The sequence below is a fragment of the Pseudophryne corroboree genome, chromosome 10 (genome assembly GCF_028390025.1).
Source record: "Pseudophryne corroboree isolate aPseCor3 chromosome 10, aPseCor3.hap2, whole genome shotgun sequence".
Lineage (NCBI taxonomy): Eukaryota > Metazoa > Chordata > Amphibia > Anura > Myobatrachidae > Pseudophryne > Pseudophryne corroboree.
The window spans coordinates 16,963,171-16,987,577 of NC_086453.1; the positions used below are offsets into that span (position 1 = coordinate 16,963,171).

At 50.1% G+C, this 24,407-nt stretch overlaps 1 protein-coding gene across 1 annotated transcript in view; it reads right to left on the minus strand.

The window, feature by feature from the left end:
* Positions 1-20,465, minus strand: part of ATP4A (ATPase H+/K+ transporting subunit alpha) — a 32,973-nt gene extending 12,508 nt beyond the window's left edge. Inside the window, exons 1-5 of the mRNA XM_063943925.1 lie at positions 20,280-20,465; positions 14,371-14,502; positions 13,271-13,330; positions 12,048-12,251; positions 11,853-11,966 (exon numbers count right to left, since the gene is read on the minus strand). Of these exons, the coding sequence (XP_063799995.1) occupies positions 11,853-11,966; positions 12,048-12,251; positions 13,271-13,330; positions 14,371-14,502; positions 20,280-20,291 (522 nt within the window). The 5' untranslated portion in view covers positions 20,292-20,465. The remainder of the gene's footprint in view (positions 1-11,852; positions 11,967-12,047; positions 12,252-13,270; positions 13,331-14,370; positions 14,503-20,279) is intronic.
* Between the last annotated feature and the right edge of the window lie 3,942 nt (positions 20,466-24,407).

The window sequence follows — 24,407 nt, forward strand, 5'->3', positions numbered from 1 at the left end:
TTTCCTAGAACAATCAACATTTCTCTGAAGTCCTAGTGGATGCTGGGAACTCCGTAAGGACCATGGGGAATAGCAGCTCAGCAGGAGACTGGGCACAAAAGTAAAGCTTTAGGACTACCTGGTGTGCACTGGCTCCTCCCCCTATGACCCTCCTCCAAGCCTCAGTTAGATTTTTGTGCCCGGCCGAGAAGGGTGCACACTAGGGGCTCTCCTGAGCTTCTTAGTGAAAGTTTAGTTTTAGGTTTTTTATTTTCAGTGAGACCTGCTGGCAACAGGCTCACTGCATCGAGGGACTAAGGGGAGAAGAAGCGAACCTGCCTGCTTGCAGCCAGCTTGGGCTTCTTGGCTACTGGACACCATTAGCTCCAGAGGGACCGAACACAGGCCCAGCCTCGGAGTCCGGTCCCAGAGCCGCGCCGCCGGCCCCCTTACAGAGCCAGAAGCAAGAAGAGGTCCGGAAAATCGGCGGCAGAAGACATCAGTCTTCACCAAGGTAGCGCACAGCACTGCAGCTGTGCGCCATTGCTCCTCATACACACTTCACACTACGGTCACTGAGGGTGCAGGGCGCTGGGGGGGGCGCCCTGAGCAGCAATAAAAACACCTTGGCTGGCTAAAATTACATCACATATAACCCCCAGGGCTATATGGATGTATTTTAACCCCTGCCAGAATCCATAAAAATGCAGGAGAAAAGTCCGCGAAAAAGGGGCGGAGCCTATCTCCTCAGCACACTGGCGCCATTTTCTCTCATAGCTCTGTTGGGGGGAAGCTCCCTGGCTCTCCCCTGCAGTTACTACACTACAGAAAGGGGTTAAAAAAGAGAGGGGGGCACTAATTAGGCGCAGTATTAATAAAACAGTAGCTATAAGGGGAAAAACACTTCTATAAGGTTATCCCTGTATATATATAGCGCTCTGGTGTGTGCTGGCATACTCTCCCTCTGTCTCCCCAAAGGGCTAGTGGGGTCCTGTCCTCTATCAGAGCATTCCCTGTGTGTGTGCTGTGTGTCGGTACGATTGTGTCGACATGTATGAGGAGGAAAATGGTGTGGAGGCGGAGCAATTGCCTGTAATGGAGATGTCACCCCCTAGGGAGTCGACACCTGAGTGGCTGAGCTTACGGAAGGAATTACGTGACAGTGTCAGCTCTTTACAAAAGATTGATGACATGAGACAGCCGGCTACTCAGCCTGTGCCTGTCCAGGTGTCTCAAAAGCCATCAGGGGCTCTAAAACGCCCGTTACCTCAGATGGCAGATACAGACGCCGACACGGATACTGACTCCAGTGTCGACGATTAAGAGACAAATGTGACTTCCAGTAGGGCCACACGTTACATGATTGAGGCTATGGAAAATGTTTTACATATTTCTGATAATACCAGTACCACTAGAAAGGGTATTATGTTGGGTGAGAAAAAACTGCCTGTAGTTTTTCCTGCATCTGAGGAATTAAATGAAGTGTGTGATGATGCGTGGGTTTCCCCCGATAAAAAAAGTTATTAGCATCATACCCCTTCCCGCCAGAGGATAGGGCACGTTGGGAAACACCCCCTAGGGTGGATAAAGCGCTCACACGCTTGTCTAAACAGGTGGCACTACCGTCCCCGGATACGGCCGCCCTTAAGGAACCTGCTGACAGAAAGCAGGAAAATATCCTAAAATGTATATACACTCACACGGGTGTGATACTGCGACCAGCAATCGCCTCAGCCTGGATGTGCAGTGCTGGGGTGGCTTGGTCGGATTCCCTGACTGACAATATTGAAACCCTAGATAGGGACAGTATATTACTGACTATAGAGCATTTAAAAGATGCATTTCTATATATGCGTGATGCACAGAGGGATATTTGCCGACTGGCATCAAGAGTAAGTGCGCTGTCCATTTCTGCCAGAAGAGGGTTATGGACAAGACAGTGGTCAGGTGATGCTGATTCCAAAAGGCATATGGAAGTATCGCCTTATAAAAGGGAGGAGTTATTTGGGGTAGGTCTAACAGACCTGGTGGCCACGGCAACGGCTGGGAAATCCACATTTTTACCCCAGGTAGCCTCTCAACATAAGAAGACGCCATATTATCAGGCGCAGTCCTTTCGGCCCCATAAGGGCAAGCGGGCAAAAGGCTCCTCATTTCTGCCCCGTGGCAGAGGGAGAGGAAAAAGGCTGCAGCAAACAGCCAGTTCCCAGGAACAGAAGCCCTCTCCCGTTTCTGCCAAGTCCTCAGCATGACGCTGGGGCTTTACAAGCGGACTCAGGCACGGTGGGGGCCCGTCTCAAAAATTTCAGCGTGCAGTGGGCTCACTCACAGGTGGACCCCTGGATCCTTCAGGTGGTATCTCAGGGGTACAAATTGGAATTTGAGACGTCTCCCCTTCGCCGTTTCCTAAAGTCTGCTTTACCGACGTCTCCCTCCGACAGGGAGGCGGTATTGGAGGCCATTCACAAGCTGTATTCCCAGCAGGTGATAATCAAGGTACCCCTCCTACAACAGGAAAAGGGGTATTATTCCACGCTGTTTGTGGTAATGTAAGGATGTGCCCTGTGGGCACATCCATGTTGTGTTCCCTAGCTGGGGACAGCGCTGGGGCAGCTTGTCTGTCCCCAGCGCTTGGTGCGTGGCGGCGGGTGTCCGGTGCAGGGATTACCCTTTTCCCTGCACCGGACAGGAGGCTGCAGGAGGATTCGAATGTTGGCGCCCTCCGGGAGCCAATCGCGGCTCCCGGAGCGGCGGCCAATCAGGAAGAGATGCGGCGAGCCAATCGGCGCTCGCCGCGTCATAGGCCCCGCCCCCGGCGTCTGACGTCTGACGCTGGGCGGGACCAAGAAGGAGAGGCCGCGCCGAAGAGCGGCGAAGAGGAGAGGGACGCCGGGCGCGCGCAGAAGAGCGCGAAGAAGAGAAGACACGGCCGGGAGCAGCGAGGACGGAGGTCGGCGCGCCGGAGCGCAGAAGATCCCAGCGGCGCAAGGAGAAGACCAGACTGGCGGAGGAAGAAGAGGTCAGCGGTCGGGCTCCAGAAAGAAGATGTCCAGCGGCGGCTGGACGCAGGGAAAAGACGGAGGCGCCGCTGGCCAGGACGGGTCAGCGGCAGAAGACGGTGGAGGTCCCCGGGTTAGGTAAGGCCTCAGTGAGGCTATCCTCCCCCCCCCCCCCCTTCCCTTCTCCTCCCTCGACCACCAGGGACGGGCATTAGGCCCGAGGGCACAAGTCAGGCACTAGGCCTGTGGCGCAGTTAGGAGATTGGGGGTCATTTGTCTGATTAGGTGGTTTGGGCATTAGGCCCAAGCCACCCCACCCCTGCGGCACCAGTTAGGCGGGCACTAGGCCCGGGGGACAAATCAGGCAATAGGCCTGTGGGCGATAGAGGGCATTAGGCCCTAGCGTATTTTGGCCAGTAGGTACAGATAAGGTGACCCTGGGCACAAGGCCCAGGTCACCCAACGGGCAGCAAGTTAGGCGGGCGCTAGGCCCGTGGGCGAAGTCAGGCCTCCGGCCGGTGTGCAGTTAGGGGGCGCTAGGCCCAGCTAATCCGTGTTTCCCCGAGGTGAGTAAAGGTGGCGCTGGGCATTAGGCTCAGGTCACCCTGAGAGTACGGTAGGTGGGTGAGCTGTGCGGTCCCCACTACTGGGTGTTCTGAGTCGGGTAGAAAAGGGACAACACCGTGTGATATTGCATTCCGATATTGTGATGTATGTGGTTACCGTGCAGGGCAAAGTGTCTGTGTTTGTATAGTTTTGTTGCACCACACCCACAGAGCTAGTTTGAGGGCTCTGCCGTTGTATTTAGTATAGGGTGTGACACTAGGGTGGAGCTAGGCCCTGCACGGCTGTTTCTCTTTGCCTCCTTACAGGGACCTGTAAGTGGAGAAGATCGGAGTGCAAGACTTGTGACGGTGAGTAGCATCCGTGTACGTCTGTCCCTTGTTTGTCCCCGAGCGCCGGAGTTAGGATTGCTCACGGACGTGAGAATCCCTTTCATCACACTACGTGCGAGAGCGCGAGTGAGTGAAAGCTGGGTAGCTGAGGCTTTGTGCCGGTGATGACCATTCACCCAGCCGGTGAAGGTCGCGGCCACCCCTGGGGTATCCCCTGTTCCAGCGGAAGAAGGGTCGATACCCCCTTAATGTAAACCCTTCTCTCCTCAGCTAGGTCGTCGGTCAGCTCCGAGAGGGAATCGCCGTGTCCGGATCCGACTGAAGAATTCCAGGTCCGTTGAAGGTTCCGGTACCTGAAGGTGAGAGAGAGCGGCGCCTGGTGAGTCCCGAGTCTACACCTGCACGGCAGCAGGCACCACCACACGCACTCGCAGGCCCCCACCACCTCTCACATTTGGCGTAGTCGGCAGGATCAAAGAGACCGGATCACGGACACGATGTGGAACGCCACCAAGAAGACCTCCCTGCGGACGGCTCCGGAGAAGACTCACCCCCGGACGTGTGCGGACCAGAGCGACTGGGTGACGGTGTCTGGGGCAGACATCCTGAAGATGGTGCAGCGGTCGGTCCAGCGGGAAAAAGAAGAGCGCCGGGAGAAGGGGCGCAAGAAGGCCGCTGTGACGCCCTGCAAGAAATGTCGGCAAACAGGTCACTTTGCCGACGAGTGTACTTGGCGAGAGACGTCCCCAAAGAAGGTGGTCCAGGAAGCGGACTGAAGACGTCAGAAGGGCCAAGCGAAGGAGTCCTGGTGTTTGCTCTGCGGAAACTACGGGCATGAGCACAACAGTTGTCCCTGGGACGAAGAGTTGAGCGAAGACGAGGTTGATTCCCGGTGTGAAAGCTGTGGAGATCCCCGACATCGGCTCCTGGAATGTCCATGGACGGAAGACAGGACGGACTACGAGGCCACGGTGAAGCAGCTGACGGAATCTCGTCAGCAGCTTTGGGACCGGGTGGCTGCAGAGCCTGTGTGTGCGCTCTGCGAGGCGAGAGGGCATGCGCTTCCCGATTGTCCGTGGAATGAAGACCGGATGATTGCGGATGGTCGCGCCCAGAGATGGGAGGAGGAAACCAGGGAAATGGAGCGGAAGGCCTTGCTTGAAGTTAATTCGCAGGTGCCCATTTCCTCTGAGCCGGAACCAACGGGTGAAGATTCCCCAGTGAAGGAGGTGGACCAGGAACCCGTCTTGGAGAAGGTGGCAGTGGCCCTCCCTTGTTGGAAGTGTCGGCGACCAGGACATGCGGCCAGTGAGTGCCCCTGGGAAGATGCCGCGGACCTACTCTGTCCCAAGAAAGTGACCCCAGTAAGGCAGAATCCTTTCCCGCATGAGGCGGAGGTGGACGACTGGGAGGTGAAGAGACCACGCTGCGAAGAAAAGCGTGAAGACCCAGTGACTGAGACGTCCGGAATCTCCCCGCGATGGAACCGTCCACGACCAGGACGTGCGGAACAGGAGTGTCCTGGGTACCAAGAGATGCCAGCGGAAGCAAAGGAGTACGCTGAGGAAGTAACGATGCCAGCGGAAGCGAAGGAGTACGCTGAGGAAGTAACGATGCCAGCGGAAGCGCAAGAGTACGCTGAGGAAGCAGAGGTGCCAGCGGAAGCGAAGAAGTACGCTGAGGAGGAAAGTAATACCCCAGTCCAGATATCGGAGGAGGACTCGGACTACGGTGAGCTGTCCGCCGACGAATCCCTCCCAGAACAGATGGAGGACGACTCTGGCATCGGAAGCGCCGACGAGAGTGACTGGCAGGATCGGGTGGAGTCATGCTCCCAGTTGAATGCCCTCCGTGAAGAGGAGGAGATAGTCCTGGAGCAAGAATACCTGCCGGATGTGCCGAAATGGACCGATGTACGGGGACAGGACTGTGATGCCGTGGGAGGACCCGTTCCAGAGGAAGAGACAGGACCTTTGGAGATGCCCCACGAGGAAATTCGACATGTGGTGGCTGTTGCCCGGGAGGAAACGGATGCCCCGGAGGATTCCGCTGTTGGGTGGTGGTCGATACCACACCCGGAAGACAGGGACGAAGCCACAGACGATATCGGAGGCCAAGAGTGGGTGACTGTTGTCCCCGTGGAGGAAGATTCCCCTTGGTGGCCAACGTCAAGCGACCGTGAGGAGATGCCACTCCCCCAGAGGATCCGCCGATGGAGGTCAGGACGTGAGAGGAACCCGGAGCTGGAGGAGGAGGGATGTGGGGTCACAGCTGGTCCAGGCTGGGCCCCCGAATGCACCTTCGCCGGAAGGACCTTGGAATTCCCTGACCCGCGGACAATGGAAGTCGTGAGGAACTTTGTAGGGACTACAAAGGATAAAGGGGGGGGAAATGTAAGGATGTGCCCTGTGGGCACATCCATGTTGTGTTCCCTAGCTGGGGACAGCGCTGGGGCAGCTTGTCTGTCCCCAGCGCTTGGTGCGTGGCGGCGGGTGTCCGGTGCAGGGATTACCCTTTTCCCTGCACCGGACAGGAGGCTGCAGGAGGATTCGAATGTTGGCGCCCTCCGGGAGCCAATCGCGGCTCCCGAAGCGGCGGCCAATCAGGAAGAGACGCGGCGAGCCAATCGGCGCTCGCCGCGTCATAGGCCCCGCCCCCGGTGTCTGACGTCTGACGCTGGGCGGGACCAAGAAGGAGAGGCCGCGCCGAAGAGCGGCGAAGAGGAGAGGGACGCCGGGCGCGCGCAGAAGAGCGCGAAGAAGAGAAGACACGGCCGGGAGCAGCGAGGACGGAGGTCGGCGCGCCAGAGCGCAGAAGATCCCAGCGGCGCAAGGAGAAGACCAGACTGGCGGAGGAAGAAGAGGTCAGCGGTCGGGCTCCAGAAAGAAGATGTCCAGCGGCGGCTGGACGCAGGGAAAAGACGGAGGCGCCGCTGGCCAGGACGGGTCAGCGGCAGAAGACGGTGGAGGTCCCCGGGTTAGGTAAGGCCTCAGTGAGGCTATCCTCCCCCCCCCCCCTTCCCTTCTCCTCCCTCGACCACCAGGGACGGGCATTAGGCCCGAGGGCACAAGTCAGGCACTAGGCCTGTGGCGCAGTTAGGAGATTGGGGGTCATTTGTCTGATTAGGTGGTTTGGGCATTAGGCCCAAGCCACCCCACCCCTGCGGCACCAGTTAGGCGGGCACTAGGCCCGGGGGACAAATCAGGCAATAGGCCTGTGGGCGATAGAGGGCATTAGGCCCTAGCGTATTTTGGCCAGTAGGTACAGATAAGGTGACCCTGGGCACAAGGCCCAGGTCACCCAACGGGCAGCAAGTTAGGCGGGCGCTAGGCCCGTGGGCGAAGTCAGGCCTCCGGCCGGTGTGCAGTTAGGGGGCGCTAGGCCCAGCTAATCCGTGTTTCCCCCGAGGTGAGTAAAGGTGGCGCTGGGCATTAGGCTCAGGTCACCCTGAGAGTACGGTAGGTGGGTGAGCTGTGCGGTCCCCACTACTGGGTGTTCTGAGTCGGGTAGAAAAGGGACAACACCGTGTGATATTGCATTCCGATATTGTGATGTATGTGGTTACCGTGCAGGGCAAAGTGTCTGTGTTTGTATAGTTTTGTTGCACCACACCCACAGAGCTAGTTTGAGGGCTCTGCCGTTGTATTTAGTATAGGGTGTGACACTAGGGTGGAGTTAGGCCCTGCACGGCTGTTTCTCTTTGCCTCCTTACAGGGACCTGTAAGTGGAGAAGATCGGAGTGCAAGACTTGTGACGGTGAGTAGCATCCGTGTACGTCTGTCCCTTGTTTGTCCCCGAGCGCCGGAGTTAGGATTGCTCACGGACGTGAGAATCCCTTTCATCACACTACGTGCGAGAGCGCGAGTGAGTGAAAGCTGGGTAGCTGAGGCTTTGTGCCGGTGATGACCATTCACCCAGCCGGTGAAGGTCGCGGCCACCCCTGGGGTATCCCCTGTTCCAGCGGAAGAAGGGTCGATACCCCCTTAATGTAAACCCTTCTCTCCTCAGCTAGGTCGTCGGTCAGCTCCGAGAGGGAATCGCCGTGTCCGGATCCGACTGAAGAATTCCAGGTCCGTTGAAGGTTCCGGTACCTGAAGGTGAGAGAGAGCGGCGCCTGGTGAGTCCCGAGTCTACACCTGCACGGCAGCAGGCACCACCACACGCACTCGCAGGCCCCCACCACCTCTCACAGTACCGAAGCCGGACGGCTCGGTGAGACCTATTTTAAATCTGAAATCCTTGAACACTTACATACAAAGGTTCAAATTCAAGATGGAGTCACTCAGAGCGGTGATTGCGAACCTGGAAGAAGGGGATTATATGGTGTCTCTGGACATCAAGGATGCTTATCTCCACAATTTACCCTTCTCACCATGGGTACCTCAGGTTTGTGGTACAGAACTGTCACTATCAGTTTCAGACGCTGCCGTTTGGTTTGTCCACGGCACCCCGGGTCTTTACCAAAGTAATGGCCGAAATGATGATACTCCTTCGAAGGAAGGGAGTTTTATTTATCCCTTACTTGGACGATCTCCTGATAAGGGCAAGATCCAGGGAACAGTTGGTAGTCGGGGTAGCACTATCTCATGTAGTGTTGCGGCAGCACGGTTGGATTCTCAATATTCCAAAATCGCAGCTGATCCCGACGACACGTCTTCTATTCCTAGGGATGATCCTGGACACAGTCCAGAAAAAGGTGTTTCTCCCGGAGGAGAAAGCCAGGGAGTTATCCGAACTAGTCAGAAACCTCCTAAAACCAGGCCAAGTGTCAGTGCATCAGTGCACAAGGGTCCTGGGAAAAATGGTGGCTTCCTACGAAGCAATTCCATTCGGCAGATTCCACGCAAGAACTTTCCAGTGGGACCTGCTGGACAAATGGTCCGGATCGCATCTTCAGATGCATCAGCGGATAACCCTGTCACCAAAGACAAGGGTGTCTCTCCTGTGGTGGTTGCAGAGTGCTCATCTTCTAGAGGGCCGCAGATTCGGCATTCAGGACTGGGTCCTGGTGACCACGGATGCCAGCCTGCGAGGCTGGGGAGCAGTCACACAGGGAAGGAATTTCCAGGGCTTGTAGTCAAGCCTGGAGACATCACTTCACATAAATATCTTGGAGCTAAGGGCCATTTACAATGCCCTAAGCCAAGCAAGACCTCTGCTTCAAGGTCAGCCGGTGCTGATCCAGTCGGACAACATCACGGCAGTCACTCACGTAAACAGACAGGGCGGCACAAGAAGCAGGAGGGCAATGGCAGAAGCTGCAAGGATTTTTCGCTGGGCGGAAAATCATGTGATAGCATTGTCAGCAGTGTTCATTCCGGGAGTGGACAACTGGGAAGCAGACTTCCTCAGCAGGCACGACCTCCACCCGGGAGAGTGGGGACTTCACCCAGAAGTCTTCCACATGATTGTAAACTGTTGGGAAAAACCAAAGGTGGACATGATGGCGTCCCGCCTAAACAAAAAATTGGACAGGTATTGCGCCAGGTCAAGGGACCCTCAGGCAATAGCTGTGGATGCTCTGGTAATACCGTGGGTGTACCAGTCAGTGTATGTGTTCCCTCCTCTTCCTCTCATACCAAAAGTACTGAGAATTATAAGACGGAGGGGAGTAAGAACTATACTCGTGGCTCCGGATTGGCCAAGAAGGACTTGGTACCCGGAACTTCAAGAGATGCTCACGGAGGACCCGTGGCCTCTACCTCTAAGAAGGGACCTGCTCCAGCAAGGACCCTGTCTATTCCAAGACTTACCGCGGCTGCGTTTGACGGCAGGGCGGTTGAACGCCGGATCCTGAAGGAAAAAGGCATTCCGGATGAAGTCATCCCTACCCTGATCAAAGCCAGGAAGGATGTAACCGCAAAGCATTATCACCGCATTTGGCGAAAATATGTTGCGTGGTGCGAGGCCAGTAAGGCTCCGATGGAAGAATTTCAACTAGGTCGATTCCTGCATTTCCTGAAAACAGGAGTGTCTATGGGCCTAAAATTGGGGTCCATTAAGGTTCAAATTTCGGCCCTGTCAATTTTCTTCCAGAAAGAACTAGCTTCAGTTCCTGAAGTTCAGACGTTTGTAAAAGGGGTACTGCATATACAGCCTCCTTTTGTGCCTCCAGTGGCACCTTGGGATCTCAATGTAGTTTTGGGGTTGCTAAAGTCACATTGGTTTGAACCACTTGAATCTGTGGAGTTAAAATATCTCACATGGAAAGTGGTCATGCTGTTGGCCCTGGCCTCGGCCAGGCGCGTGTCAGAATTGGCGGCTTTATCCTGTAAAAGCCCTTATCTGATCTTCCATTCAGACAGGGCGGAATTGAGGACTCGTCCTCATTTTCTCCCTAAGGTGGTTTCAGCGTTTCATCTGAACCAACCTATTGTGGTACCTGCGGCTACTAGTGAATTGGAGGACTCCAAGTTGTTGGACGTAGTCAGGGCCCTGAAAATATATGTTCCAGGACGGCTGGAGTCAGAAAATCTGACTCGCTGTTTGTCCTGTATGCACCCAACAAGCTGGGTGCTCCTGCTTCTAAGCAGACTATTGCTCGTTGGATTTGTAATATAATTCAGCTTGCACATTCTGTGGCAGGCCTGCCACAGCCAAAATCTGTAAAAGCCCATTCCACAAGGAAGGTGGGCTCATCTTGGGCGGCTGCCCGAGGGGTCTCGACTTTACAACTTTGCCGAGCAGCTACTTGGTCAGGGGCAAACACGTTTGCTAAATTCTACAAATTTGATACCCTGGCTGAGGAGGACCTGGAGTTCTCTCATTCGGTGCTGCAGAGTCATCCGCACTCTCCCGCCCGTTTGGGAGCTTTGGTATAATCCCCATGGTCCTTACGGAGTTCCCAGCATCCACTAGGACGTCAGAGAAAATAAGAATTTACTTACCGATAATTCTATTTCTCGTAGTCCGTAGTGGATGCTGGGCGCCCATCCCAAGTGCGGATTGTCTGCAATACTTGTACATAGTTATTGTTAACTAAATCGGGTTATTGTTGTTGTGAGCCATCTATCCAGAGGCTCCTCTGTTATCATGCTGTTAACTGGGTTCAGATCACAAGTTGTACGGTGTGATTGGTGTGGCTGGTATGAGTCTTACCCGGGATTCATAAATCCTTCCTTATTGTGTACGCTCGTCCGGGCACAGTATCCTAACTGAGGCTTGGAGGAGGGTCATAGGGGGAGGAGCCAGTGCACACCAGGTAGTCCTAAAGCTTTACTTTTGTGCCCAGTCTCCTGCGGAGCCGCTATTCCCCATGGTCCTTACGGAGTTCCCAGCATCCACTACGGACTACGAGAAATAGAATTATCGGTAAGTAAATTCTTATTTTTTCCACCAAAGTATCTACCAACATTCTGTGTTTGGGAATGAGGCCTCTGTCATGCCCCATCCCCTGCACAGTAGGGTTGTCCATCGAATGGTTAACCATCTATACTTTCCCTTGATAGCAGGAAGCCATTGATGGTTCAATCCATCAATGGGTGTCACTAATATGACGCGTGATGGCAGCAGAGCCAATTGGGGGAGGACGGATCTTTAGGACGGACGTGTGTTGAAAGGTCAGCGCTAAGGTCCATGTGACTCATAAAAAAAATTGTTGCGTCAACACTGAACCTCCACCATTGATGGCTCTCATTGGTAGCAAATCATTGATGTTTGCTAACCATCAAAAGTCCTGGCGGGCTGGACACTGGGACTGTTCAATAGAATCGGGACTGTCCAGCCTAAACAGCGAGACATATATAGATGTTAACTCGCAGTATTAATCTCCCCAATCTACCTCTAATGCGTGGACACTTGTGTATATGCTCCAAAAGCTCGAAACCAGAAGAACATAGTGCAGTGGACAGGGGAAATGTGTGGCTTAAGCAAACTTCACCTCACGTGAGTGTCCCCGTTTTTTGTCTTAAAGAATTATGTAACCCATAGCAACCAATCAGATTTCACCTGTGGTGCCTCAAGTCCATGCTTTGCTTACCTGCGGCACAAGATTCTTGAAGCTAGCAATGATGTTGGTGCTCTTAAATTCCTGGTAATAACCGAAGCAGCCAGTCACAACCACGACAGCTATGAGGGCGACGGCCAAGTACAGCTAGAAGACAAAGCAGCGCGTTACAGTCACATCTATAACACATCGGATGCCACCAAGTCTCCCCCCTCCTTCCCCACTCACATTGTCCGCACTGGTCAGGCTGCCCTGGGAAAACTCAATTCCAAAAGCAATAAGGCAGATGCAAGCTGCCACCCACATCAGGCACTGCAGCCCCCCCGCCAGCTGCCGGGCAAACTTAACATACTCTGGGGTCCCTTTGGGTGGTCTTAGCTCATTGGGACCATCCCTCAGCAGCACCTCCCCAGCATAACTGCTCTTCAGGCCCTGCAACAAGGACACAAGCATATTACACATGGGATAATGTATTGCCTAGCACAAATTATAACATTATTACGAGTTCTGGGGCCATATACAAATTATAGTTTGTAGAGAGCAAGGAATTCTGGGTGAATTCTATTTTGTTTAATCTAGTGTGAAAAGTATAAAAGGGTGATCCGCCTTCAGACTGCTTTGACGCATTCTGCGACATACCCTCCTACAATATTTTTTGGCAAAATCCTGTGCTTTTCATGTTTATATCATCAGGCTGAGTTTGTCTTGGATATGATGAAGCTCTGCAGTGTGTTCTGCTGTAGATACAATGTCAGATCACACAGGAATAAAAGGAAATAACCTTCCCGGATGATATAAAGACATGCATAGGAAGCATGGCTAGAATGTAGGAAGAAAAGGCAGCGTTTTGGTGAATACTACAGACAAGAGTCTGAGCCTAGCAAGAGTAACAAGGGTAGGGACAGCTAGTAAGACTTAACATCTCTCTCTCTCTCTATATATATATATATATATATATGTGGAAAAGACAGTACTCAGTGAAAGATATAACCAACAAAACAAATGGTGGTGCAAGGTCAAAAAAGGGATAATATTGACACTCACTTTTCCCCAACATAATGAAAAAAGAAATACCAGCACTCACTTTTAGAGATAAAAACCCCTGATTGTTCTTTATAAAGATTCCATGGCATATAAACCGACAGCTGTTTCAACCAGCACAGAGGGGCCCCTGAAGAAAACTACTCTGTGCTGATTGAAACAGCTGTTGGGCTGCAGCTGTCAGTCTATATGCAATGGAATCTTTATGAAGAATAAATAATCCTTTTTTAATCTCTAAAAGTGAGTGCTGTTTTTTTTCCATTACCTGGGAAAAGTGAGTGTCGAGATATATATATATATATATATACAGTAGCACCCAGGAGTTTACTATGACAGGTACAATACCTATCCGTATCCGATGACCCCATGCCATGTGCCCCCGTAGACCACCCAACCAGCCCAGGACTCACTTTGGTGACATTGGTCTGATACTTCAGTTCCAGCTCCTCTATAGTGATCTCGTGGTCATTCTAGAAAGAGGAATATATCTTAGTATGATTATGGTCATTAACTTATCTGGTGGGAAAACCACATATTACATATTACAGATGCTTTCAGCCACAACTACTGTAGTCTTCATTAATTTTTCTATCAGTATTGCAATTATCCCTTTTATGTTGCCCTGTATCAGCTGGGATAGGGCAAGTTGCAGTGGAATTAACAGGTCAACCTAACTTAACTCCATTCAAATTATTCTTAGAACTCTTATCCAAAACCTGGATGTCATCTGGCAGCCGAAGTGTGTTTCCCAGTTTTAAACATACAATTTCAAGTCCTAGTATGAGTATCCGGCGTTATTCCAGTAAAGTGTAATCCCCGGCTTTCATTAGGCAACATCATGGTGAGTGGAGTTACATTTCAAGAGAATACTCTATATAAGGAACCGCCTGGAGTATTATATACCCATGGCATTGGGGCTAGTAACACAAGGATTCCTCTTTACTAAAAATAAAATAAAAAAATGACAAAAGCACTTTTATAATGCTCATATATCATAATGTATAAGCTAAGTGATTTTTTTTTATAATTTTCCTTGAAGAAAATAGAAAGTGTGGTGACTGTTACAAGGTTAAAGATTACAGTCTTTGTCCTGTCCGGCTAACTCCACCGTGTCCAACAATGGTTGGGTGCAGGATATTATAAAGGGGTGGGGGAAGGTAGTGTGTGATTAGATGATGGCTACAGCTCACCAATAACGTTTCAATAACTTTCCATCAGAATCCCTCGTCTGTCGGCTACAGCAATAGGACATGATACAACGTGGATCTAGACAGCCATGAGGATGGTTGACCATGACCTCCACATTGATATCAGAATGCCATCACTATTTATATTATGTAACTATATGTTGACGTCTACTGTTTGATCATCCTTCTATTACTCAAAAATACTGGGATGTCAATCATTTCTAAACTCCATCTTTATTAAACCCCCATCTTTTTATTCATCACTACCCATTGCCCGCTATCCGACCCTTCAGCCACCCAACACCCTGTTGTCAAGGTCTTACAATGTCCATCTCTTTCTTCAAGCCCTCCAGCTTTTCTTTCTTCTTAGCGCCTTTATCTTTCTTCTTAATTTTGACATCCATTTCCCCGTGATCTTCTCTCCCCATCTCCACTGAGTACATGTCGTAGTTCTCCTACACGGGACAGGAGAAGACAACATAAAATAACTTGTTAAAATATCTCCCACCAGACGATAAGAGCTCCTCACCCAAGTATTTCCCAACCGACACAAGGTCTCATCGACTCACAGATCAAAGGTGACCCCAAATTAGTAGATTCTGAAATACTGTAGGCAATGTTGTTTGATGATGTGCAATGGGATGGTGTTGTAATGACACTATAATGACCTACAGTATCAGTCAACATTCAGGTGCTGAGTTTCAGTTAGGAGCAAACCTGGCTTTCAGGCGATAAGATTTTGCATTGGGAAAAGGATTTGCTCTGTCAGAAAAATTGCACCTGGGAAAATCATGCACCTAGCCTAATGTTGTCTTGAAGAAAGCGCCAACAGTAGACATCTTGATGCAATACTTCCATATAGCCAAATTAATCTGGAGGAAAAACATTCTTCTTGGTTAGTCATTAACTTCACTAAAGTGTCCTCTATCTGTGTGACTCTGCCCTTTCCTTATGTTCAGTAGGGTGGAACACGTGTGTCCTGAATTTGTCCGCTTGTCACAAGGTCACCTGCTCTGTACATAAACACTGTTCAACTCTGTTTAAAAGGCTTTGTAATCTAGACAAGAGCCTGTATAAACATGAGAGCTCCACACGTGAAGTGATAACCCTGTCCCACTTTCTCCGTTCGGTTGGGGAATAGTTTCTGGAATGGTGCTTTAAAGGGGAGCATCAACCAAGGAAATCAGATCATCTTAATTATCACTACATATTATTTTCATCTCTATTAAGATTATTACAGAAAATCAGGCTGTATAACCGCAGACTATTCTTTTTTTTTTCTTTCTACCTTCAGCTTATACCTCTGAAATCCATGTATACTAACAGAGTAACTCATGGTGACCAAACATTGATGGACCCTGTTAGTTTTCCGGTCTCGATACGAGACCTGAAGGTGACATTGTCTGACCTGATTATCTGTCCCACCCAATGAAATTGGCTTTGACCATTCATCATGACACATCTGGTTTGGCCATTGCTTAATGGGGTCATTGGCCAACTGGTTATAATATTAATCACTGGGCCTGTATTTTAAGTCTACTTAAAGACACAAAATGACCGGATATCTCATTGTTCCACCATCAGTGGTGTATTAAGACATATTTGTGTCCTCAGTAAATTATATTTTCCCTCTATCGTCCTTGGCACCTATTTCTCACAATGCCTAGACACCATCAGAAAAGTATAGGGGGCTTCCATACCTCCCACCCTGAAAACCAGTGACAGGAGGGGACAAGGCTTGATAGAATGGGGACTTTATATACCAGCCTCCAAATTGAGGTCTACCGTCTGCTCCACCCAACTGAAGGATCTCTGCTTCCATACATAGAATAGACCTGATGTGTACATTTGTCACCAGAGAGGACTGTGTTTGGTACTCACAGGAATAAGGGACTGGGGACACATTTACCAGTTTGTAGGGTTGTTGTGGTCTAGTGACTTGTTATCACATACTCATCCCTCCATCCATTACCTACCAACCTACCAAGTTACGGTATGCTGTTCATCTATGACTTACATAGAATCTCAAATATAAGCTTGCAATACACCACAGTCATCTCTCCTCTAGGGAATTGGTTTCTGCGGGAATATGTTTACACCACTTGGGTTGGATGGGACAACCCCTGGAAGTTCTGGATTCCAGGTGGTCTGACCACCAGCCCCCATTATAATTCCCCCATGTGCGTATTGTCCCCATTCACAGTTGGAACTTACATCTTGATATCTTAAATGTCATCTCTTCTCCATCGTCTTTAAAGGATTTGTTTATAGAGGACAAATCGACTGTCCCTTCCTTACACCCCTAGACACGCTCATAGGGGGTCATTCCGAGTTGATAGCTAGCCGCTGTTGTATGCAGCGCAATGATCAGGCTAAAAATCTGCATTTCTGCGCATGTGTATGCACCGCAATGCGCATGCACGACGTACGGGTACAAAGCCCGTTGTGGTTGTGCTCAGGTTCTAGCGAAGTTTTCAGTCGCACTGACGGACGCAAGAAGATTAACAGGAAGGGGGCGTTTCTGGGTGTCAACTGACCGTTTTCAGGGAGTGTTTGCAAAAACGCAGGTGTGTCTGAAAAAACGCAGGCGTGTCTGGGTGTTTGCTGGGCGGGTGTATGACGTCAAATCCGGACACGAATAGGCTGAAGTGATCGCAAGCGCTGAGTAGGTTCAGAGCTACTCAGAAACTGCACAAACTGTTTTTGCAGAGCTCGGCTGCACAAGCGTTCACACTTCTGCTAAACCTAAATACACTCCCCAGTGGGCGGCGGCATAGCGTTTGCACGACTGCTAAAACTAGCCAGCGAGCGATCAACTCGGAATAAGGGCCATAGACCGCAATCTGTAAACACCCCATGAAAACTCATTCCTTGAGACAGGCATGTAACCAGAACTTTTTCACTTTTCTCCTCCTAACTCTACAATGTATATTTATAAAGCACAATCACTGTTGAAGTTGCTATGTGTGTACCTTTCTTTCTGGATTGCAAGCTCTTGGGGGCAGGCCAATAACTATGACAATAACCTGAATTTATTCCTTACACCTGAGAGCAGTGCTTCCCAACCTCTGTTCTCAAGGCGCACTAGCAGTCCTGGATTTATGAATAGCCATACTTGAGCACAGGTGACTTAAGTATTACATCAGTTATTTTGATTTAACCATTTGTTTTCAAGCATGGATACCCTTAAAGCCTGCACTGTTAACGTGCCTTGAGGACAACGGGGTCTCTTTACTAAGCCTCAGAAAGAGATAAAGGGGAGAGAGATAAAGTACCAGCCAATCAGCTCCTGACTGTCACATTACAAGTGACGGTTGAAAAATGACAGATAGGAACTGGTTGGCTGGTACTTTATCTCCGTACACGTTATCTGTCTTCAAGGCTTAGTAAATAGACCCTCAAGTTTGGGAAACACTGTTGGGGTCATTGGTGAATCTGTAGAAATAGTAATACTGTCATATTATATGTCTATGGGGGAGATGTATCAAAGCTTGGAGAGATAAAGTACTAAGCAATCAGCTTCTTTAATTTGACAGGCTATGTTTGAAAATTGGCTGTTAGGAGCTGATTAGTTGATACTTTATCTCCCTCCAAAATTTGGTACATCTCCCCCAGGGGAGGAGGAATAATCCATATTATTGCCCCATGTCTTAATGTTACTACAGTACTAACTTGTTTGTAAAAGTGACAGGGATTGGTGAGTAGTAGATGTATTTCACCTGTGTTATTGTTGCATTAGCGCTCTTTTAGTTATAGCATTTGGCGCCCGTTATACGTCTGGCTGTTTGCCATTTTCCTGTCCTATCAGTGAGTTCTGTTTCGCTGTGTGCCCTGTGATAAGGCTGCAGGTGTGCCGGGGCCCAATCACTGTCAGGCCTGGGCTGATTTATATAATGTACTAAAGTCACCTCTGCTCAGGGGTGTATCTACCTATTGGCCAGGATGGCACTCGCCAGGGGCGCCAGGCAAGGAGGGGGCGCCGCCTGGCTGCCCCACCCGTTGCAAAAGGATAGAAAAGCAGTACTGTCAGACTGTACCTGGTGAGAGTCTGTTACTGCTGGAGCGGCGCTGTTGTCCAGCAGCACCGCACTTGTTTTCAGACTCAAAATAAACTACAGCTCCCAGCAGCAAGGGCTGCTGGGAACTGTAGTTTATTGTGAGTCTGATTACAAGTGCGGTGCTGCCGGACACTAGTCTGATCACTAGTGCAGTGCGGTGCTGACGGACACTGGGGCAGCGGCGGCAGTAACACACTCTCACCAGGTACACAGCAATTGTTATAGAGCACAGTGCTATAGATCTGTTTGTTGTTGAAGATAATAAAAAAGTGTCAGTGTTTGGGAGAAGGGACTGTGATACCTGGAAAACTACACGATTTTCATGCATGTTAGATGTAAGTAAATAGTAAGTGAAAACTTTAACTTGTTGAGTGTAATAAGGAAAACACATATCTTACCTATTATAAGGCCATGTTCAAGGAAATGTATATCAGTTAATTGTATAATTGATCATTTTATCTTGGAAGTGATGGCACCCTGATGTTTTTTCTAACAGGAAGCCCTTCTACCATCCAACTAATGGTGTTTGGTTAATGGCTGGGTCCATTTGAGGCTCATCTCACAGCAGCTCATTAGCATTTCATTCAGGATACAGTCAAGATGCCGGCGTTTGGAATCCCGGCGGTTGGAAAGCTGACGCCAGCATCCCGAAACTGCTCGGAATGCTGATGTTGGCATCCCAACATAGATAGCGATGCAGAATGCCAAAATCCGGATCAAGTTGTTGCCAAAGTCTCCACTGGCAAGCCACGTGGAAGGGTTAGGGTTAGGCTGTGAGGGCAGGAGGGCTAGGGCTAGGCTGCAGGGAGGGAGATTAGGAAGGGTGGGTTAGGGTTATGCACCACTGAAGAGGCTTTTGGGGGGGGGGGGTTTAAGGTCAGGCTGTGAGAAAGGTGGGTTAGAGGGGAGGGATGGTGTAACATGAATACGAGACACTACTGTGCGGTGTAATGTGAATAAGGGACACTGCTGTGTGGCATAATTTGAATTGGAAGTACTATTGTATTCACGCCCTTCCCCGACAAGACCATGCCTCATTTCCAATACTCACACCTTTTTCCAAATGCGTGTAGGGGGAGGAGGGGGGGGGGGGCGCCAGCCCCTTACTTTGCCAGGGACGCTCGGACTCCTAGATACACCCCTGCCTCTGCTGATAATAACACAACACTTTCTATTCACCGCAATCATGAGTTTAGGAATAAAAAGTCCATTATAATGGCGTATCACTTCTGCAGAGAGCTGAGCAAATAGCGCTCGTGTACTCAGTGCTGTTGTTTCACCCGTACATGATAAGAGGGAGATACGTTATCTGCCGCACTAGCGCCTGTGGTAGTGGCCGGGGTCAGCCAGCTACAACGGGGTTTATATCACAGGACGGGGCGTACCGTAGTATAATATATGTAGGAACACACCGATACCATGCCAACTACCCAGTGTTCCATGCTGCTGAAGGATACAGAAGGTCTATCGTAACCTATGTACTATACTCCTGCGGTAACACACACCCGGTACAGTATTCCTACACAAATTACTCTAACACACGCAGGAGCCAAACTGAGGGGTCTATGCACTAAGCGCGGGAGAGACATAAAGTACCAGACAATCAGCTCCTAGCTGCCACGTTACAGGCGGTGGTTGAAAATGACAAGAGCTGATTGGTTGGTACTTTACCTCTCTCCAAGGTTTAGTACATAGAACGTTTTTGTGCACCATTAGGGCGCAGGGGGATTTGGGTCCCCAAATAAAAGGACTCATGAACTGGGAGGCATGTTATACAAACGGCAAGCAGGGGCAACATCTCCAAAACTTTAACCAATTAACTTAAACGTAAACGTTTTATATGGGTCGGTCGTTCGCACTCTATTGTGTCATCCCAGCGCCGTCTCTCTGTCTCTTGTGTCATCCCGGCCTTGTCTATATTCTCTCCCCTGGTGACTTTCCATCCTTGTTCCAGCACACGGTCACCACCCCGATTCTGGAAGAGCTAATTCTGACCCAAACTCTCTCTCTCTCTCTCTCTCAGGATTACTGTCCTATCCCTCAGCCCCGCATGTCCCAACATGGCCTCCCTGACCTCACACATTCGGTTGGACCCCTTTATTCCCAGAGAGTCAATAACTGAGGTGATCAGTGATGTATATACGTATGTCTATTAGCTACCTACGATCACTCACCTTCTTCCCCATGTTGCTTGTTTGGTGTTCAGGGGACTGCGGCCAGGCTGATGGTTGGTTCCAACAAATCTTGGCAAGGACTCCGGTGCACCTTTTAAAGTCCTGCTGGTAAGCCCTCCCCGAGCCATGAAGTGCATCACAGCCCCCCTCCTCCACTCCCTACACCTTTACGTCTGGAGCTCAGATCCAATCTCATGCCTGTGATAAAACAAGGACAAGTAGATTACAGAGAACCTTCTTCTGTCCTTCAATGTCTGCAAAATATTGCTCTGCAAAATGCTTACTGTAACCGGGGCCCCTCTCGTGTGCTGTGCCGCACTTCTGAGGTACAGTACGTACACATAGCGTTAGGGGTAAAGCCAAACAAAAGGAATGACAAAAAGAAAACCCCATAAACACTATAACGCAGACACAAGAGAGGGACAACTGACGGATAACCTGTGTTTTCTGTGGTCGAAGTTTCACCCTCTTCCAAATATAAGCACAAAAAGAGGGAGATGACCGTCTGCACCGGGTGGAATAGAAAGTATGGGTACTGTAAGCCCCTTGTTATTACAGGATATTAAAGTGCCCTGTATAATGGTACATTTTCTGTAACAGTGCATATGAAACACTGAGAGCCAAGGGGCGTCTTATAGTGGTGCACATGGGATATAATTCAGAGTTGATTGCAGCAGCAAATTTGTTAGGGGCGTCTTATAGTGGTGCACATGGGGTATAATTCAGAGTTGATCGCAGCAGCAAATTTGTTAGCAGTTGGGCAAAACCATGTGCACTGCAGGTGGGGCAGATGTAACATGTGCAGAGAGAGTGAGATTTGGGTGGGTTATATTGTTTCTGTGCAGGGTAAATACTGGCTGCTGTATTTTTACATTGCAATTTAGATTTCTGTTTGAACACACCCTCGCAACAATCCGGAAATGCCTGCGTTGTCCAGACCACGCCCCACCAACAGCGTTCTAACGCCGATGGCACGCCCCACGACCGCCTCTGCCTCTTACGCACCTCACTGGGTCTTACTGGGTGCGCGAGCGCACTCCAGAAAGGGTTTCAGGCTGCGATCGCTGTTGTACCCGCGTTTGGGTCTGAATTAGGCCCAAGATTTTGTGATATGTGTGAAAATTTCTGTAACTTCCAACATTCCCGGCAGCCGGAATAAAGGTCCTGAACAGTCCGCTCAACTTGGGATTGTCCCGTGTAAATTGGCATAGGAGGGAAGTATGCTTTATTGCAGCATTATTCCAATGACAGGGCGCAAACTGCCGGCACCAGAAAGAACGCACTAGAAAACACTGGAACGTTGATAGCTTGCATTCTAACAGTCTTAGCAGCACGACGGTACTGCGCTGCGTTTCAGTGTGTCTCCTAGTTCGCAAATGACGTTGGGGTCCATTTATCAACCAATATTTGCGGCTATTTCCCTAAAAACACCCGTATTTGGGGTTAGCCGCACATATTAAGTATCCGCCAATATATGAAGGTGGGCCTGCAGCAGATATATACTGCGATCCCTCCATTCCTGCCTGCAGCCGCATCTCCCGTAGGTTTCTATAGGAGATGCAAAGCTGACAGATTTACCAATATCCGGAGAGTTGAGTATTCCGGATTTTTAGCCTCCGCAGCTAGCTCAGATATAGGTAAATGTATGAAGCAGTGATAAGAGCGGAGAAGTGAGCCAGTGGAGAAGTTGCCCATGGCAACCAATCAGCACTGAAGTAACATTTATAATTTGCATACTATAAAATTATACAGAGCACCTGTTTGGTTGCCATGGGCAACTTCTCCACTGTCTCACTTCTCCGCTCTTATCACTGCTTCATACATTTACCTCATACTTCGCAGGGGCGCGCTCCTTTCGGAGACGGAATGGGAGGAGCAATGCAGGGCCGGTTCTGGGGCTTCTTGCGCCCCGGGCGGCATTAGGGGGCGTGGCTTCATACAGGGGGCGTGGTCAGTTACGCCCCCTGTACTGTAGTAGGATGTGCGGTGCGCGTTGACGTCATCGCGCACCGCACAGCAAAGGTCCTCTCCATGAAGGAAAAGTAGACGCTAAGCGTCTAGTCAACGCGCACCGTACATCATTACAGTAAAGGTCCTCTCCACGAAGGGAAACTAGACGCGTAGCATCTAGTTTCCCTTCACAGCGGGCAGCGGCAGCGGGGGGCACAGCAGCAGCGGATCTTGCCATGGTGCGGCGCCCTCCGGAAGGCGGCGTCCCGGGCAAAAGTCCTGCTTGCCCGTGGCAAGATCCGCTACTGGAACAATGCGGAAGACGGCTGTTGCTGTTGTGCCACTCAGGGCTAAATGTATGAAGCAGTGATAAGAGTGGAGAAGTGAGCCAGTGGAGAAGTTGTCCATGACAACCAATCAGGTGCTCTGTACAATTGTATAGTATGCAAATGATAAATGTTACTTCAATGCTGATTGGTTGCCATGGGCAACTTCTCCACCGCCTCACTTCTCCAATCTTATCACTGCTTCATACATTTACCCCTCAGTGCTATCAGGGGGATAATTCTCATTCCATTGTACACAGAACACAGCAACATGTTATTTCCCCTCCGCCTGATGTGTTTGTTTATGAGACGAACCAGAGCTAATGACGAAACGCAGATTACGAGTACATGAAGGAAACCCCCGTGTGCCCACAGGAAATATTTGGGTACTTTTTTTGTTTTACAACATGAATAATGTCACCGGCTGGGATTACATAATAATACTCATAGTAACTGAGGCGGCGCGGTACGTGAGTGATAGCCTTCAGCAAAACATGGGCGCCACGCGACACGGCCCCCTTTTCTCTGCACTCTGGGGGCACACACCGTCCGCCAGGGAGGGAAACAGGAAAACACGTAATTGGTCTTTTATTTATGTCGTTTTTTCAGAAATCATTAATAATAATAATAATAATAATAATAATAATAAAAAGCTGCATTTTTTATCTTAGTAAACTTTGCATGACGAGTGAAACCATTTTATACTTTATTTCGGTATGGGGTACCAGCTGCCAAATTCTTAATGGTATGGGGTACCGGAGCATACCCGCCATACTTGCAGCTCTGCTTTTTCTTCAATTAAAATGTCTCTTTTCAGCTACCAAAAAATAAATTCCCCCCTGTTGCCGGAGACCAGGCAACAGGCCCAAGATGGTGGCCGTGGCACTGAAGGGGTTAACCCGCGTGCTATTGCGCCATCTTTAAATGGACCAATCAGTGTCTAGGAACCATTTTCAAATGATCTACCTGTAATGTAATGTCTGCACCGAATCGCCGGACTAGTTCCATCGGCTGTGGCGATTCCAGGGTCAACCCACAGAGCTGCTACAGCCAGGAGGTAGTCCTAGGTTACAGGGCTGTGTGCTGACCACTGGGCGATGGGAGCTTGTCTCCAGGTGCCCCTGTACTACAGGACGGCAGATCTGATAGGCTGCATGCTGGGGCAGCGGGAGCGCTGGCTCCCATTACCCCAATGCAGATAGGGGGCAGTAAGGAGCACTCGCAGCCCAGACTCCAGTGCCTGTAGTGCTCAGCCAATGACATGCAAAAGGGGGAGCCTGGCGCTCCGTGCGCTGCAGAATGCTGGGGACAGGGAAAGTAGCGTCCGATGCCTCCAGTACTGGAATCAAGTACCTACCTATGCTGGGACTAGTGTTAACAGTGATGCACATATACATAAAAAAACTGTACTAACAATATACACTGCTCAAAAAAATAAAGGGAACACTAAAATAACACTAAAATAACACATCCTAGATCTGAATGAATGAAATATTCTTATTAAATACTTTGTTCTTTACATAGTTGAATGTGCTGACAACAAAATCACACAAAAATGATCAATGGAAATCAAATTTATTAACCCATGGAGGTCTGGATTTGGAGTCACCCTCAAAATGAAAGTGGAAAAACACACTACAGGCTGATCCAACTTTGATGTAATGTCCTTAAAACAAGTCAAAATGAGGCTCAGTAGTGTGTGTGGCCTCCACGTGCCTGTATGACCTCCCTACAACCCACACAAGTGGCTCAGGTAGTGCAGCTCATCCAGGATGGCACATCAATGCAAGCTGTGGCAAGAAGGTTTGCGGTGTCTGTCAGCGTAGTGTCCAGAGCATGGAGGCGCTACCAG